This window comes from Zootoca vivipara, chromosome 9, assembly GCF_965207765.1.
Source record: "Zootoca vivipara chromosome 9, rZooViv2.hap1.1, whole genome shotgun sequence".
NCBI lineage: Eukaryota > Metazoa > Chordata > Lepidosauria > Squamata > Lacertidae > Zootoca > Zootoca vivipara.
The window spans coordinates 20,024,864-20,043,284 of record NC_142592.1 but is presented as its reverse complement, the minus strand read 5'-3'; the positions used below and the strand labels follow the sequence as shown (position 1 = coordinate 20,043,284).

The 18,421-nt window shown below is 43.9% G+C and overlaps 1 protein-coding gene across 1 annotated transcript in view; it reads right to left on the bottom strand.

Annotated features, from left to right (window-relative positions):
* PPP1R3A (protein phosphatase 1 regulatory subunit 3A) overlaps window positions 1–18,421 on the bottom strand; it is a 32,236-nt gene that overhangs the window by 6,707 nt on the left and 7,108 nt on the right. Inside the window, exons 2-3 of the mRNA XM_035128009.3 lie at window positions 560–618; window positions 310–446 (exon numbers count right to left, since the gene is read on the bottom strand). Of these exons, the coding sequence (XP_034983900.3) occupies window positions 310–446; window positions 560–618 (196 nt within the window). The remainder of the gene's footprint in view (window positions 1–309; window positions 447–559; window positions 619–18,421) is intronic.

Genomic DNA, 18,421 nt, shown 5'->3' with positions numbered 1-18,421 from the left:
AGACCAGAGAGACAGGACTTTGAAATAGTCTTCTAGGGCTCTCAAATTGTCCCTTATCGCCTGTGATAAAAAGAAGAAAAGAGATAAGTTATTGAATTAAGGGCAGCAGAACCTAATGGAATAGGCTGGATCAAAGCACTTTTTACCACCGATCATGTTAAAGATGCAATAAAAGCTCTGGTGTTGGCATAGCATTGGCAGATCTCTTAGTGTATCAGCACTGTTGAAGCTGGGGAAGAACTAAATTTCTTGGAGGAATAAATGGGTTCAAATTACCAAACCGTTAAGTGAATAATGCACAACACTTACCAACAACTCTAATTCTTTTTCATTATCTTCATTATCATCTTCGTTACGTTCTACATCTTTACTGCTTTCATTTTCCTTATGTTGTTGAATTTCATTATCATCCACGTGCGAATAAAGAATTTTGGGGATGTCTGACTCTGTAGAGTTAACAGAGAGAGAGAGAGACGCACACATATATATCAGAATGTTTTGTCACTTTTAAAAATTAAGATGTGCGGTAAGGAAGAACTAATTGAATGGGGTTTTATACCTAAACTCCTGGAATTATTGCATATGTCTTCATCAGCTGTTGGCAATGTTTCGTCTTTACTATTAAGAGAAAAAAGAAAGTCAGTGATGCTCCCCAGAATTTAAGTTCGGAATCTTTTTATCTGCAATGCTAATGGCATCAAAGTTAATGAGGTAGAATAAGCCATTAGCATTTCCTCATAAACATATCTTTAAATATCAAGGCTCCAATGTGGCTTGAAGTATCATCGTCTGAGGCCACCATAGGAAGACCCTGGCAGTTGCCAGAGGTAGCCTAACATCTTCGTGTCCTTTCCAAATGAGTTGGGATGAAACCAGAGGGACAAAACATTTTCCCCCCCAAAGACTGATTATCCCATGCCTTGCGTTGTTTATTGGGCCATATCCACGAGGCAATTGTCCATTAATCACATTGTTTGCAATTCACTGGGGTCCATTCTGTGTATGCCATATAGATCAATGGCTGTGCGTGCAGTAGCTCCCAGGTTCAATCTCCAGACTGGACTGGGAATGACTTCCTGCCTGAAACTGCACAGCTGCTGCCGGCCAGTTTAGGCAATACTGAACAAGATGGACCATTGGTCTGACTCAACAAATGGTATACTGGCTCAACAAATGGTATACTGACCGCCGAAGCTGAACTCAGAAACTGTGTTCGCTGAAGATAAAAAGAAGATACTAAGTATTCCTAAGTAGTATAGGGAGGGTATACAACTTTAATCCCACATATAATATTAAAATGTAATAAGGGTATAAATAATATTGCTAAAATGCAATAGTAAATGGACTCATCTATCCAGGTCAATGCCTGATCAACAAACTAATGTGACAAACAGGGCCATCTTATCCATAGGCGCTAGAGGTGCAGGGCACCCGGGTGCGGAGTCTCAGGGGTGCCAGGCCAAGAGTCCGGGGCCCGGGATTTGAGTTTGGAGCGCCGCGGCGGGCTCTTCTGCTGCGGGCAGCTCTGTACTGTGAGTTCAGGGGTGACCAAGAAAGCAAGACGCTGAGGCGGCCGGCCGGCTCCACCCTCCTGTGTGCCTGGGACTGGGCAACCTGGGGGAGGGGGAGAGCCGGGCAGATCTTTGCAGCCCGGCTCCACATATGCTTAAGACAGCCCTGGTGACAAACAGTGGTGTCTTAATCCTGAAGAGAGCCATATGGGGTCGCTCGTGCCATTCTGTGCCCCTAAAGAAGATATACTGGCATAGGACTGCTAGATCTATTAAGACCCACATTTGTGAGAACAAACTATATCAAGAACCACTTGCTCAGCACATTCCACAACAGGGGCATGATTCTGTTTGAATTCTGAGGACAGCTTCCAACAACACACTGTGTTCTTACGCTGTCAATAATTGTGTTGTCGCATGCATTCTCCATTCTCAAATTAATTTGCACGTTCTGTGGCTGAGGACAAGGAGAGGTAGGCCATCTGTTTTGTTCTCTTTTATTGTTATTTATACCCAGGCTCTTCAATAGCTTGTGCCTTGGGAAAGACTGCTTTGGCGCAGCTTGAGGAGAATTCTGATTTGAAATGCCAATGTCTTTCCCTACATGAATGAAAGCATTTTTAGAAATTGATATTACAAAGAATGTTTGTTGTGATGGTCAGAGAAGGAAGGAAGGAAGGAAGGAAGGAAGGAAGGAAGGAAGGAAGGAAGGAAGGAAGGAAGGAAGGAAGGAAACCCAAGTAGTTCCCGTGACACCTAACCTTACATCATTGCTGGTGTACAAAAGCAAATGTTTTGTACAACTGACTCACAAGCTAGCTGTGTAGCTCACTAACAAAGGCTTCAGTTAAAACAATCAAAGGTTTCATATTTATCATCCGAACCCTATTCATCTCCTCCCCCCCACCAAAAAAATGTAGTGATACTGTATGTTGACTGGAATGCACAAAGGTAGTTTTATTGTGGAGTAAGCCAATAAGTAGGGATGTGGGTGGCGCTGGAGTCTAAACCACTGAGCCTAGGGGTTGCCGATCAGAAGGTCAGCGGTTCGAATCCCCACGATGGGGTGAGCTCCCGTTCTTTGGTCCCAGCTCCTGCCCACCTAGCAGTTCGAAAACATGTCAAGTGCAAGTAGATAAATAGGTACCGCTCCAGCAGGAAGGTAAACGGTGTTTCCATGCGCTGCTCTGGTTCGCCAGAAGCGGCTTAGTCATGCTGGCTACATGACCCGGAAGCTGTCTGCAGACAAACGCTGGCTTCCTTGGCCTATAGAGCGAGATGAGCGCGCAACCCCAGAGTCGTCTGCAACTGGACCTAATGGTCAGGGGTACCTTTACCTTTACCTTTTTAAGCCAATAAGTGGTGATGAATAGTAGACACAGTGCCAGGGTGGGAAAATTCATGTTGGTGCTCTGACCACCTTTGCCTCTGGCCCCACATACAAGTGGAATGCAGCCCTCAGGTCAAGAAGGTTACCCACCCCTGGCCAAATGTGTCCCTAAAATCACTTGTTTATTTATCACATCACTGGGAATTTTTCACAAGTCAACTGGCACACAGATCTACTTTTTTGAGGTGCCACACAGCTGATCACAATGCACCCCCTTGCTAAAACTAACCAGATATCAGTCTGGTCAGTGCCTAAGTGGGAGACCTCCTGAGAACCCTATGTCTGCTGCTTCGAGTGCCAGGATGGCAAAGAGGTGGAGTATAGATGGAAGAAATGAAGAATATATTTTATTTTACTTTGAGTATATTTATAGGCTGCCTTTCTGGGTAGTACGGTCTCAAGGCAGCTTTCGTGATAAACATTCAAAAATATATAAGATGATTCGTACGAAACACCCCATTCACCACGGTTCTGCAGAAATTTGCAATTAAAAACAAAAGACCCTCATGAAAATTCATGAGCATTTTGGTGCAAATTTACCATATTAAAGACTTTTTTGAGTTGTGACTGAAATATACACTTTTGCATGTTATTTTCCTTAATAGAATGCTATGTTCACTAGTATAATGTGTTTTTATGCATGTCTCTCTGACGTGCATTTTTAGAGAACTGCATCATGAAATTCAGAGAAGAGTGAGTTTCTTAGGATGGCTTTGTTTCAGTTCGTGTATTGGTTCAAAAAGTGTGAACTAAGTAGATTCTCATTAAAATGAAAACAAAACCAAATTTCTCCTCCACCCCTAAGTATGCCTTTGAGGAGTCTGCTACAAAGCTAAATCAGTAAACAGCTTGCAGGTTCCTCTGTAGCAAGTGCTTGTTTCACTTGAAATAGTTAGATGTACTTTACAACTAAATATGGAGGCCTCTTGTATTTTTCCCTGTTGCAACATTTACCATTGATGCTGCCACATGGCAATGGAGAGAAACAACATGCATGACTGCTAGCATGGCCAAAGACAAGGGATGATGGGAAATGTAGTTTGGCACATCTGGAAGGCTATAGATTCTGCATCCTTGCTTTAGTGGTGTTTGCAACGACAACATCCTAACGTGGACTAGACGGCCTTCAGCTCCATTTCCAGCCTTACAGTTTGCCAGTTTTATTCCCTCCCCTCCTCCCAACTATAGGAACTTCTGCTGTAGGAGAGCTGTCTTTTAGATTCTGCCCTATATAATTCCATTTGGCTAGGGGAGGCATTTATATATTGCCATTAGGGAAAATCCTGGAGTTATAATGAATTATACATCTTTTTCCATTCCATTTTATTCAAACATCTTGCAGGCAAGCTGAAATAATTCTCCAAAAATATTCAGCGGCAGGTTGCTAAATTTATACTTGGCTACAACAATCTACACATGACCTGTCACCACCTTTTAAAATTTATAATGTAGCCTTTACTTCTTTACTTAGTTCACCAGTATCTTATTCACAGTGGGGAAAGTTGTTTTGGACAAATAATGTTTTTATTTAAACAGGTAGGTAGCCGTGTTGGTCTGACGTAGTCGAAACAAAATAAAAAAATTCCTTCCAACAGCACCTTAGAAGATATCTGAAGAAGTGTGCATGCACACGAAAGCTCATACCAATGACAAACCTGGTTGGTCTCTAAAGTGCTGCTGGAAGGAATTTTTTTATTTAAACAGTATCTCTATCATCAAGCAACATCTCTGCCCTGGATAAGTGCCCTGGATATGTGAAAACCACAAAAGGAAATATATATTTCCAATTTCCTGGCCCCATACAGTCGCTTCCCACAGAAAATCCACTGAGTTGTATCCAATGGCAAACTGCGCCCCTCCAGATGTTTTGGCCTACAACTCCCATGATCCCTAGCTAACAGGACCAGTGGTCAGGGATGATGGGAATTGTAGTCCAAAACATCTGGAGGACCAAAGTTTGGGGATGCCTGGTCTAGTCTGAAAAAGAGCATTTAGCAGACCACCCAAAACAAGAAAATCCAACACTTTCCTCTGGCGATGGAGATTTAGACTGCTAAACCAAGGCACCAGATTCACCATTCCTTTGTATCTCCAGCTGCCCAGGACCCCTCTTACCCTTTAAGGGGTAAACAGGGCTCTGTGTCCATATTTAGGTGCCCAGGTGAGCCCAGGCCTTTCCTGAGCAACTTACATTGCTTCTGGGCTTAGTCCCAGGTTCCTTTCTCAAGCATGGGCGTAGGCAGGGGGGCAGGAGGGGGCAGCTGCCCCCCCTAGAAGCAAAAAATTATTGTATTTTACAGACCATAACCAGCACTTTCCCCCTCCAAAAACTGAAGTGGAAAGGGCTTTGCTTTAGCGAGAGCAGCTCTCCACTTGCTGGGGGGGCGGGGGCGGGAACACAGCTGTAACAAAAACACATCAAATAAATAAAGCAAAGTGGCTACCGGTACTTAAGCAGTTAAGACAATGGAGCAGAAAATCCCTTCAGGCAAGGTTTGATAGCTGACCAATTCACCCTATTGTTCTTCAGTGGTAGTTGTTAATGAGCATTCAGGGATCGCATTAAGAGTTCTATTGGCGATTTAATGAGGGTGCATTGACTAAGGTGGCTCTGCAAGGCTAAAAGGAAATGAATAAGAAAAGGGGGGGCTGTAGCTTTTGATAGACACAGTGATGTTTATAAAAAGCAGAGGTGTTCCAGTCTGCCCCTCCTCCTGCATCTGTATACTGTAAATCAGGGGTGGCCACCTCCCAAGAGACTCTGATCTACTCACAGAGTTAAAAACTGGGAGTGATCTACCCCCTTTTGGGGGGTTCAGGTCAAAGCTGTTGAGTTTTTTTAAGGAAGGGAAGCCCTGTTTTTTTGAGTTTAGGTCAAACTTGTTGAGCTTCTTTTAGGAGGAAGGGAGGCCCATTTTTGTTTAGGGCTTCAGGTCATAGTTCAGCTTTTTTTTAGGGAGGAGGAAAATTTTGGGTGAGCTTTTTTAAGGGGTGCCAGTGATCTAGCAGTGATCTACCACAGACATCCAGTGATCTACTGGTAGATCACAATCTACCTGTTGGACGTGCCTGCTGTAAATCAAGCAGAGAGAAAGCTGCTTGCAAGGCTCCTGTACAGGCGTACCAGTATCTTGCTCTTGCTGCAGAGTTCCAGCATCACAGCATCACCCAGAGGCACCCACAAATGTGAGTTATCCCTCTCTTTATTTCTTCCTTCCTTCCCTCACTCTTCTGTCCTTAATAAAATACGGGGGGCAGATAAGCCCCACATAGAAAGCCCATCAACATGGGGGGGTGACTCTTTAAAATACAGTATTTACCAGTAATTGGGGGGGGGCGGCACCTAGGCCTCTAGGAGTTGGCTGCTATGCCTAGGACAATTCAAGAAAGCAGATTGATGCATATGCTATGGTAATATATCAATAGAATCATGGAATTGTAGTCGGAAGGGACCACAAGGTTCATCTAGTCCAACCCCCTGCAATGCAGGATCTTTTTCCCAAGGTGGGGCTTGAACCCACAACATGGTTGAAATATTATGCTGATATGCAGCAACACCTCGGAGTTGTCGTGACTGCGGCCGTGCCTTCCCTCGCCCTTGTCCGCCCTGCCACCCCCTCTCGCCTGCCCGACCCTCCCGTCCTCTTACTGCAGAGTTCCAGCATCACAGCATCACCCAGAGGCACCCACAAATATGAGTTATCCCTCTCTCTATTTCTTCCTTCCTTCCCTCTTCCATCCTTAATAAAATACGGGGGGGGGCAGAAAAGCCCCATATAGAAAGCCCATCAACATGGGGGGGGTGACTCTTTAAAATACAGTACAGTCGTACCTCGGGTTGCGAACACCTCAGGTTACGAACAACCCGGGTTACGAACTTCGCAAACCCGGAAGTATTTTCGCCTTGCGCGCGTGCGCAGAAGTGCCGCACGCCTTTGCGCATGCACAAAGCGCAAAAATAGCGGAAATAGCGCTTTGCGCATGCGCAACGCGGTGGTTCAGGCCCTTTTTGGGTTACGAACTTTTCGGGTTACGAACTGCGACCCGGAACGGATCGCGTTCGTAACCCGAGGTACCACTGTATTTACCAGTAATTGGGGGATGGGGGAGATGCACCTAGGCCTCTAGGTGTTGGCTGCTATGCCTAGGAGTAGGACAATTCAAGAAAGCAGAATGATGCATATGCTATGGCTATATATCAATAGAATCATAGAATTGTAGTCGGAAGGGACCACAAGGGTCATCTAGTCCAACCCCCTGCAATGCAGGAATTTTTTCCTAAGGTGGGGCTTGAACCCACAACATGGTTGAAATATTATGCTGATATGCAGCAACGCCTTGGAGCTGTCGTGGCTGCGGCCGTGCCTTGCCTCGCCCTCGCCCGCCCTGTCACCCCTCTCGCCTGCCCGACCCTCCCGTCCTCTCCAGCCAAGCAGGGTAGCCGCCGATGCTGCCAGCCCCAGAAGCACAAGGTGGCCGCTGCTGCTGCCGCCGCCACAATATCATCAGGCCAGCTGGCCCTGTAGCCCCGCCCACGTTCCCACTTTGGGGGCCCGCCCCTGAACAACCATAGCTTGCCCCCCCCTAGTTTTGATCCTGGCTACGCCCCTGTTCTCAAGTCTAGCCTTCTCAGGGTCACCTTTAACCAGTCTGACTTACCTGGATCCTGGCTACCCACTGTTTTCTGCTCATCCCAAACTGCCGTCTCCAACTGGCCTTGTTTTGCGCTATGCAGGATTATTGAAGCTTTTTTGGAGCAGGGCAAGACATCAAGCAGCTGCAGCTTTCACATTTTCAGCAGGTCTCATGTAAATATTATGGGACTGATAAGCAGAGGTGGCTCCCCACAAATGGAGCTTAAAAGCTAACAAGGCTACATATATTGTGAGAAACTGTAGGAATGACTAATGGTGGTAGCTAAGAATGGCACGACAAGAAAAATTGCCAGTTCAGAGCTAAACATGTGGAAGGGATTTTGGTATAATCAACATCCACAACCACAGGAACCTTAATGTTTAATCCAAATTCTGTGTTTTATGAATTTCAGTGAAGTTTTGAATTTCATAAAAGGTGTAGCTGATAAGAAGGTAACTTATTGGCTCATGTGCAGGTTCTGACAGAAGTGATGGAATGACTTTAAAAATACCTGTCATATTTAATTACAAGGTATTATTCTACCACATTCTTCTATTAAGGGGTGGAGGGATGGTGTTGAAAAATATTTCAAAGAAAGAAAATATTTCTGTGAAATACTCGTGGGTGAGATGCAGAGTTTGGGTTTTGCTTCCCTTACATTTGAGGAGGGCATGGGTTGCTAGTCCTTTCTTCCATTCTATGAATCTTCTCTTTGGTGGTTTGTACTCTGCAGCCTTCTCGGATGTCTGCTGCTTCAATGAAAGCCCAGGGAAAAACAAAATGAGATTTTCCCACACATGGAAGGTCAGGAAGCACAGACAACTGGTGTGGGCCTGCAGAGTACTGGATTTAGGACAAGAGAAGTATAGCTTTGGACAGAAAAAGAATAAGCAGTCAAAATTTTGTAATCGCATCTGTTCTGCTAATGACCCTGTAAACATACATAGCAGTAAACACAGCAGCTCTGAGAGCTGAGCGATGCCTCATATCTGTAGTGCAGGACGCAAGTATCATGTCACCAGTTCACTGTTCCATTAAAAGCCAAGGATCCTGTTTCCAGTTTTCATGAGTAAATGCTATATTTCTTCCTCACACCATGTATGTCAGACTTGTCTCACTTCCTCCATACTAAGTAGCTGCAAACCCAAACCTATACTGTACCATTTGCCACAGATGCAAAAGATAACTTAAATCCTGTTCCTGTGAAATTAGATGTTATATTAGTTATGTAGATGTACACTTATTTGGGACCCAGGAGGCTCTGTGGGTTAAACCACTGAGCCTAGGGCTTGCTGATCAGAAGGTTGGCGGTTCGAATCCCTGTGACAGGGTGAGCTCCTGTTGCTCGGTCCCAGCTCCTGCCAACCTAGCAGTTCGAAAGCACGCCAAAGTGCAAGTAGATAAATAGGTACCACTACAGCGGGAAGGTAAACGGCGTTTCCATGTGCTGCTCTGGTTCACCAGAAGCAGCTTTGTCATGCTGGCCACATGACCTGGAAGCTGTACGCCGGCTCCCTCGGCCAATAACACGAGATGAGCGCCGCAACCCCAGAGTCAGTCACGACTGGACCTAATGGTCAGGGGTCCCTTTACCTTTACCTTTACCCTTATTTATATCAATTGTTTGTTTGTTTGTTTACACAAATTGCCAATGTAGGGGTTCCATTCTGGATCAAAACCTTAGTGCCACTCTCTGGTACACTAGGTTTGGCTTCTCTTGAGAAATATCAGCTTTCTACTGGACCACATTAAGTTTCGATAAGGGATTACGTGTGGTTACAGTACAACTGGAGGCAAATTAAACCCTATGCTTGTCAGATAATTGCACAGATTGTTTCGCTGTTTTCGAGCTTCAGTCGGTATTCAGAGTTGACTGACTCATGAGTTGAGGTATAGAAACACTTCTCTTCCCATTCTCCAAAGAACAGAGCCACTAGTGCGTGTAGGAATCATGGATTCATATAAATTAGCAAAGGTCAACATCTTCTCAGAGGAGGACGTACAAGTGGTAAGGCATTTTTGCTGCGTTTCTGCTGGTTATTCCTAAAGTACCCCCAAGAGCAATATTTCTAAAGTATCACCGAGAGTGTTGCCTTCTAAAAAGGGGCAATCCTGCATCATTTGGCAGCGATCCTCCCATTGTAACAAACAGGCCCTCCACTTTCAGACTCTTCAACACTTCTTGAGATGCTTTTATGCTGACCGCTCTTTTAACTTCTTAGAATAAAGTGGATCTTAAAGCCCTGCACTTGTGAGCTACTAAACCACTCAATAAGTATTAAGATGCAGCAAAATAAGCATTGGGTAGGCTCTCTCGGCAAGGTGAGTGACTGTTACATTAAGGAAGAGCAACCACCCCCAAATGGGCAGAGATGGAAGCATATTAGAACCAACCCAGCAATGTACTATTCCAGAACCATACATGATGGCAGGAGAGTTCTGACCTCACATCGCATAGGATACCACTGGGGTCGCGCTCCAGTCTGTGCCTTATCATTTCTATGCATATACCCAGGGTCAGAGTGCCAGAGGCATAAGATAGGAATTGAAGGCTTCTTTGTGCTGAGGAACACGACCTCATTCCTGGGTAGTCATTACGTTGTATCAAGTGACCGCTAGTTTTCATAACCTTTTTGGCATGTAGGTGGAGATGTCTTAGCCATGATTTTCCTGTTCGTGACAAGGTCATCTAAAAGTTTCACCACAAGCTCCAATCGTCAGCGAGCTTGCATTTACCTTCGTTACTCAGCTCAACACCCGTTTGCCTGAGTTAACAGGAGGAATGGGTTTTTTTTTAAGGTGACTGTGCAAGATGTGTTTCTTTCCCTGTCAATATGGTCAGCATCGCATGGCCAAGAACCCGGCATTATTCCACCTGGTAAGCAGGATTTGGCAGCAGCCCGGCTGTGCAGCCAGCACTGATCCTCTTAATCGGCTCGGACTAGCAGGGATTGGCACAATTCCAGCGTGGCTTTGCAGAAACTGGGCAAGAGGCGGTTTCAGTTCACCTGACACTTGCAAATACTTCTGCCTGCGACAGCCCTGAGACTAAGCTGCCAGTTTGCAAATATTAAAACTTATCTCTGACAAAGAGGGAGATCAACCATTCCACTTTTCCTACTGATAACAGGACAAAAGGCAATGAGTTTAAACTGCATAAAGGTTGTTGTTAAGGGTTAACAACAAGAGGGAAATATTCTAATTGTTGAGATACTAACACGTTAAGCTCTTGGGGCCAAGTGGCCCAAGGATGTTCTCCTGCATGAGTCAATGAAATGAATGGAGCCTTGCCCTTGCAAGAACTCTTGCAAAACTCCCATTCATTTCAACAGAGTTTGGCAGGGTACGTTCCCAGTGGATTGTGCCCTCAGGTTGTACACAGGAGTTTCTTTATTTTCTCTACAGTCCCATCAGATATTCCCTGTGGTAGGAGGTACTGAATTCTTTGGAGCATTATTTAAGGTGAGTCCATAATCATTCACCCTGGGAATGCTTCAGTAGAGCAATGGTAATGCAGACAGGGTGTTCTTGTTCAAAGCCACCCAGAAGCTCCATACCCTGAGCTTAAAAGACAAGCATTGGACCTGGGAGACAAGGTGCCCCAATTCCAACTCCAAGGCCCACTTGGCTGAAATAAAGAGGGCATCACACTCATTAATCCACATTGTTCACTATCATTCTTGCTTTGTAAATCCTTAGCTTCAGTCTGCTGCATGAATGGCAGCAAACATGAAGGCCAATGCTCTCACAAGGTTCTGCCACTGATTATCTCATTTTCAACTCATATGAGCAGCTGGCTCATGTGATCAGTGCCCCATGTGAAAAAGAGCAGGCAGTACAGAATGTAGCACCTTCTTCTATGATACAGAGAGCTCCAAAACATTCCTAATAGACCACACACCACACACTCTTCACATCTATAAAGTACATGCCTGAAAGAGACAGGAAGTGTAGGACAGGGAAGAAGAAGAAGAAGAAGAAGAAGAAGAAGAAGAAGAAGAAGAAGAAGAAGAGGAGGAGGAGGAGGAGGAGGAGGAGGAGGAGGAGGAATTTATATTTGTACCCCGCCCATCTGGCTGGGAAGGGAAACCAGCTCTTGACTGTCTCCAGAGATAGGTATGGGCCAGAATATTTGTCTATCTAGTTATATATTAAAGGTAAAGGTACCCCTGACCGTTCCGTCCAGTCACGAACGACTCTGGGGTTGCGGCGCTCATCTTGCTTTACTGGCTGAGGGAGCCAATGTTGGCCTGCAGACAGTTTTTCCGGGTCATGTGGCCAGCATGACTAAGCCGCTTCTGGTGAACCAGAGCAGCGCACGGAAACGCCGTATACCTTCCCGCCAGAGCAGTACCTATTTATCTACTTGCACTTTGATGTGCTTTTGAACTGCTAGGTTGGCAGAAGCTGGGACCGAGCAACGGGAGCTCATCCCGTCGCGGGGATTCAAACCGCTGACCTTCTGATCGGCAAGCCCTAGGCTCAGTGGTTTAGATCACAGCGCCACCCGTGTTGTTGTTGTTGTAGTCATATATTAGACTAACATTAAAGGCTTACATGCCTAAGGTCACTGCCGATTACCACCTTTGGAGATGATTAGCAGATGAGTATATTTGAGCACGATATTTGAGCTGTTTAGCATGCTGATCATGTTCAATTTTTAGAGAGTAACTGACCAATGGGGAGGGGATTTAAAATGTGTGTCTGGGAAGTTTTAGAAATTCATGAGAAAGCTCTTCATGGTGCTGTTACAATTGGCCTGCTTTGTTCCATGGGCTTCTTTATGGTGACCAGAATGGTACACCAGCAGATTGGTCTATTTTTAATCTGTGTCACTTTGCATGTGTTCTCTCATAAACATGTTCTGTTTCTGCACTAATCTAGGGGTTTGCATTTAAGTGTGTATTTAAATATAATTGCCTGCAAAAGGGCGTTTGTATGTATATTCTCTCATGGTGTGCATTTTTTTCCCAGTGCATTTATCTCAAAATGCAGCTCTTTAAATGCATTCTGGTACATTATTTTAGATCTGAGAACTGCATCTCTGTAATTGGAGAAGTGTGAAATCTAATGAATTGCCACATTTTGATCTGCACATTAGTCTAGAAAGGGCAGTTCACATCTGAATTCACAAATACTGAATTTTCCAAGGATCTATAGTGTCAGGATGTAGCATAGAATATGGAAATAGCAATGAGAATTAAGGTTTTATTAAAAGTATTGATTTGGTGATCTAATTCAGGGTTTGCTCTTTAGCGGCCTGGTGGGTTAGGGAGTAAAGCATAACCTGGGATAAACAGCAGATACGACAGAATGTACCAAAGGCAAATAATTTGGTTCATTGGTACACCATACTTCAGTCACCTGCACAAATATAAGGCAGCAGACAACTGGCTTACCAGTAGTATATGTGAAAAGGATCTTGAGGTCTTAGTAGACCACAAGCTTAACATGAGTCAACAATGTGATGCAGCAGCAGCAAAGAAAAATAATGCTATTCTAAGGTGCATCAACAGAAGTATAGTGTCCAGATCAAGGGAAGTAATAGTAGCACTCTATTCTGCCTTGGTCAGACCACACCTGGAATATTGTGTCTAGTTCTGTGCATCACAATTTAAGAAGGATATTGACAAGCTGGAACGTATTCAGAGGAGGGCAGCACAGATGATCAAGGGTCTAGAAACCAAGCCTTATGAGGAACAGTTGAGGGAGCTGGGTATGTTTAGGCTGGAAAAGAGGTGATATGATAGCCATCTTCAAATATCTAAAGGGCTGTCGCATGGAAGATGGAGCAAGCTTGTTTTCTGCTGCTGTTCTGAGGATAGAGTTCTGAGGATAGAACTTGAACTAATGGGTTCAAGTTACAAGCAAGGAGATTCTGACTAAACATCAGGTTGAACTTTTCGATAGAGGCTGTGGACTCTACTTTCTTGGAGGTTTTTAAGCAGAGGTTTGTTGGCCATCTGTCATGGATGCTGTAGTTGAGATTCTTGCATTGCAGGGGGGTCGGACTAGATGACCCTCGGGGTCACTTCCAACTCTACGATTCTATGATACACATTGATCAAAATGAAGAGTCCCCTGAATTTCTGGCTCTTTCAACATGTCTGTGTCTGAGACCTGCTGCTTATATCCATTAGTTACAGGCAGCATCATTAGACACACCAATTTGATGTCCAGCAAGGATTCATTGCCTGCAAAAAAAAAAAAGGTATGCACTGCTAAAACTCCATTACACAGTGCAAACTTTGCTCTTGCTTCCTAGCCTGGGAATAGAATGGAGAAACAGTGTGTTGGACTGGCCAATCCATTCTGGTCACCATGGAGATGCGTATGATCAAACCAGTTTCATTCTACTCTAGTTCCTGCTCTGCTTGTTTCCCACCCTTCAATCTGACTAATAATTTCTCCAGATCTATTTATCCTAAGAAATGTTTCCAGAGATAAGGAACAGTTACTCAACACTCTAATGCAGCAAACTTTTTCAGCAGGGGGCCGGTCCACTGTCCCTCAGACCTTGTGGGGGGCTGGACTATATTTTGAAGAGGGGAAAATGAACAAATTCCTATGCCCCACAAATAACCCAGATATGCATTTTAAATAAATGCACACCTTCTACTCATGTAAAAACACCAGGCAGGTCCCACAAATAACCCAAAGATGCATTTTAAAGAAAAGGACACATTCTACTCATGTAAAACCACGCTGACTCCCGGACCGTCTGTGGGTCAAATTTAGAAGGCAGTTAGGCTGGATCCAGCCCCCAGGCCTTAGTTTGCCTACCTATGCTCTAGTGGCTTCTAAACTCATTTGAGTTTCAGCACTACCTGCAGAGCACAAGAAGTGTGTATCTTCTCACAACGCCTTTCAAATTGCAGCTTCTTCCCCATATCCATTACAAAACAACAGAGTGCATTTGCTCCAAAGGCATGTGTTGAAAAGGAGAAGGAATTACACACACACACACACACACACACACACACACACACACACACACACCCTAGTGACATTAGTCAACATTTTGCTTTGCACCATGAGTACTAGAAATTTACTTTTGGTGGGGAGGCCAATTTTCTAAGCATGCTCACTAAGAAATCATATCATTGACGGCTTGGGGGAGCATGAGTTTTCATGGCAGAAAGACATAAAATGGCCAGCTGCAATACTGGCAGCTTGGTAAATGAAAAACTGAGCACATCACTGTTTATTGTGTGCTCTGGTGCTTGTCTGACAAAGGCGCCAGGGTTTTCCCTCCCAGCTGTAGCCAATTACACACCAGTTGGACGGCCAACAGAGCCAGCCTCTCTGATGGCTGCAACACGCCCACTCTTGAGCATTTGCCTTCCACACACATTTAAATTTGCTTTTGTGCTTCTCTCTTGCTGTTTATTTCAGTGCCTGATCATTGTTCTCATATGCAAGAGAAAGTGGAGGAGAGGGTCTTTGTAATGGAAATGAGCACCCCAGCCAAAGGCACATTTTACATTCACATTAGGAAGCTGATTGACGCTCAGAGCCTGATGTTGGGGTGGGGGGTGCTGTGTGTCTTGCTGCCGTGGTCCACAATTCCTGTCACTATTCTCTATTAACTATGGTCAAGATCAGATGAGCCACAGATGAGCACTTCCCTTTCTGGGGGCTGATGGTATATGAGTCAGCATTTTTAAAGACATACGGTAGTAGGTTTTTTTTTTTTTTTGCAACTGTTATATAAATTATGGTTTTTAAATGCTGGCAGGTCTATATAGTTCTGGAGTAGCCATTCGTTTTAATGGTTGCTTTTAAAAGTTTTTACATTGCTGTATAAATATTTTGGTAAGTTAATAAGTAACTGCATTTTCCAAAAAAATTACCCTTTTACATCACAGTGACTGCATAAATACCATGCCTGTACCTTCGCATTCATACATACATGCACACACACACACACACACACACACATATATATACAGTATACACACACACACACACACACACACACACACACACATATACTGTATATATATTTTCTGTATGTCTGGATTTATTTGGTATTGGATTTATGTCCTTTTTTCCCCTTATAGTTGTTTCATTTACTGATTAGGGTTATAGCCAAGTAAATTCTACTCAGAGTAGGCCTGCTGAAGTTAATGGGCTTTGGGAGAAGGGGTGGGATATAAATTTTAAAAATTAAAATGAACCTAGGTTAGCCATCTCCATTAATTTCAATGGGTCTGAGTACGGCCAACACTTAATACAACCCACAGTATTGTAAATAAGGTAAAGGTAAAGGGACCCCTGACCATTAGGTCCAGTCGTGACCGACTCTGGGGTTGCGCGCTCATCTCGCATTATTGGCCGAGGGAGCCGGCGTATAGCTTCCAGGTCATGTGGCCAGCATGACAAAGCCGCTTCTGGCAAACCAGAGCAGCACATGGAAACACCGTTTACCTTCCCGCTGTAGCGGTTCCTATTTATCTACTTGCATTTTGACGTGCTTTCGAACTGCTAGGTTGGCAGGAGCTGGGACCAAGCAACGGGAGCTCACCCCGTCACAGGGATTCAAACCGCCGACCTTCTGATCAGCAAGCCCTAGGCTCAGTGGTTTAACCACAGGTTAATAAGAGGAACTGCTTATTGATGGTTGATTAAACTCCCCATCCTTTCCCACACTCCAATGGTTGGCTCAGGTGATGAGAAAATGTTTCTGAACCTCTGAGCAGCACGTGCAGAATCTGATGGCAATTAAAAAACATTATTAACTTGCACACACACACAAATGGATGCAAATAAACAGGTAAGAGGGTTTTTGTGGTAGGCTAGGTATGAGCTAGGAAGTCAGGGGTGAAGAGTCTCTCTTGATACCGAGCTCAGTCTTTGTTTCAATACACAAACCAACCTCGACACCATATTCAGCCCCTCTGTCCTTTCTCCATTTGCCTTTTCAGTAGTAGCTTCCTATTTGTGGAATACTCTTCTGAGGGAAGCGCAGCAGGTGCCTTTGTTGTCTGTTTCTAAGCACCAGGCAAAGGCATTTTTATTTACAGCAAGGTCCTTAATTTGAAGCGTAACTAGTTATATCTGTGGCCTCGTCTTATGTGCATCATTTTAAGTCAGGTGAGTAGGATTTTTACCATATGTATTTCTATTTTGATTGTGCATGCAGCTTCGATGCACTTCAGTGTAAAAGGCAAACAACAACAACAACAACAACAACAACAACAACAACAACAACAACAACAACAACAATGTTGTCAATTGGATATTATTTATGTGTTGGGCCCAAAGAAGTTGCAAAAAGCAATCTATTTCTTTTTACAATTTCGCTGCCAGAAGTGCCCAAACATTCAAGACTTCCCTAGCTGCCATAAAAGTACTATGAATTTCTTAGCAGTAGCTGCTGGTCTGTTGTAAAGAATATTAAAGAGGATCTGAGAACAGCGAGAGTGCTGTTTTCTCAGTTGTCGCCCTGTAAATGCAAAGCCCACCCTCACAGTAGCAGGGAACAGCTGCTCTGCTGAAAAAGACCATGTACTGGAAAAGACCATGTACATCATCACTTCCTAATAATAGCAAAGGGCTTTAACCAAAGCCACAGGCTGATTGCAGGGTGCTCTTTCAATTTTGGGCTTGGAGCAAAAATCCAGAGCAATGCAAAGACGTATACTCTTTTTAACACAAGTCTTTCTTTTGTCGAGAAAAAAGTTATTAATTGCTGGAGAGCAATCATTTAAAGGAAAACACAAGGCAAACAAGTTTTCTTAAACAGAGAGAAGATCAGCAGCTGTCGGCATTATCAAGTGAAGGCTTTGACAAGACGTACCCAAAGGTCTGTTAAAAACAAAAAACAAAACCCAGCCTGCTTCTGCAAGATGAGCAGCCCACATTTCTGACTTATCCTAGCAAAGGAAATGATATGCATTCGCCTCTTTTCCATCATCTTAATGTGCATCTCTTGTTTAAAATCAGATATTGATTGACATTTATTACGGCCATTGGCCCATCACACAACAATTCCCATACCAACATATATGTACTTAAACCTCCAAACTTAAAACAGCCAAAAACTTACAAAAAAGAAAACAAACAAACAAAAAACAAAAGACCAACAACATACAATACAATAAATTTGCAGCATAAACATCGCCCTCTGCTCATAAATTAATAAAAGACATCAATGATGATATCACCTAATTACATCCTAAAACATAAATCATGGTTTAAAAGGGTTATCCGAGTCGCACAGGAGTCCGTTTTTCTTCTTTAGGGATAGGACGCTGATCAAGAATCTGGCAACCGTGAGTGATGTTAAGGGGTCATCATCATTTAGTAGATATCTCAGTTTGGCTTCATTCGAATCATCGGTGATTCCCTTTAGATATGGAGCAAGAAACTTGCTCCTGGTAAAATCAGATATTTGAGATTTTGTAGTTGTTGTTTTTTTCATTTGGTGAGGAGCAGACTGGTGGGAGGAGAAAAGTCAAAAGTGAAGGAATAGCAATGGCGGGGGGGGGGGGCAGTCACATGATCACATGACTGGATGCTCTGTGTATGCATGACCCTACACTCAAAGGAACAGAGAGCTGACTCAAAAAGTTAACTGAGATACGTGGTCCAGCCCTTACAGGATTTTGCCGCCTCTGAACACATGCAATGCTAGACACACTTACTTGGGAGCAATCAACTTTTGACTCAATGGGTTTCACTCTTAGTAGATATGTAGACAGTGCTGGATTTACGTATAAGCTAAACAAGCTATAGCTTAGGGGGGCCCCAAAAGAATTTAAAGGAAGAAAACTGGATGTACATTTCCAAAATATAAGATAAAAAACAAATAAAATAAATCCTACATACAGTAGTAGTAGTAGTAGTAGTAGTAATAATAATAATAATAATACCTTGCCCA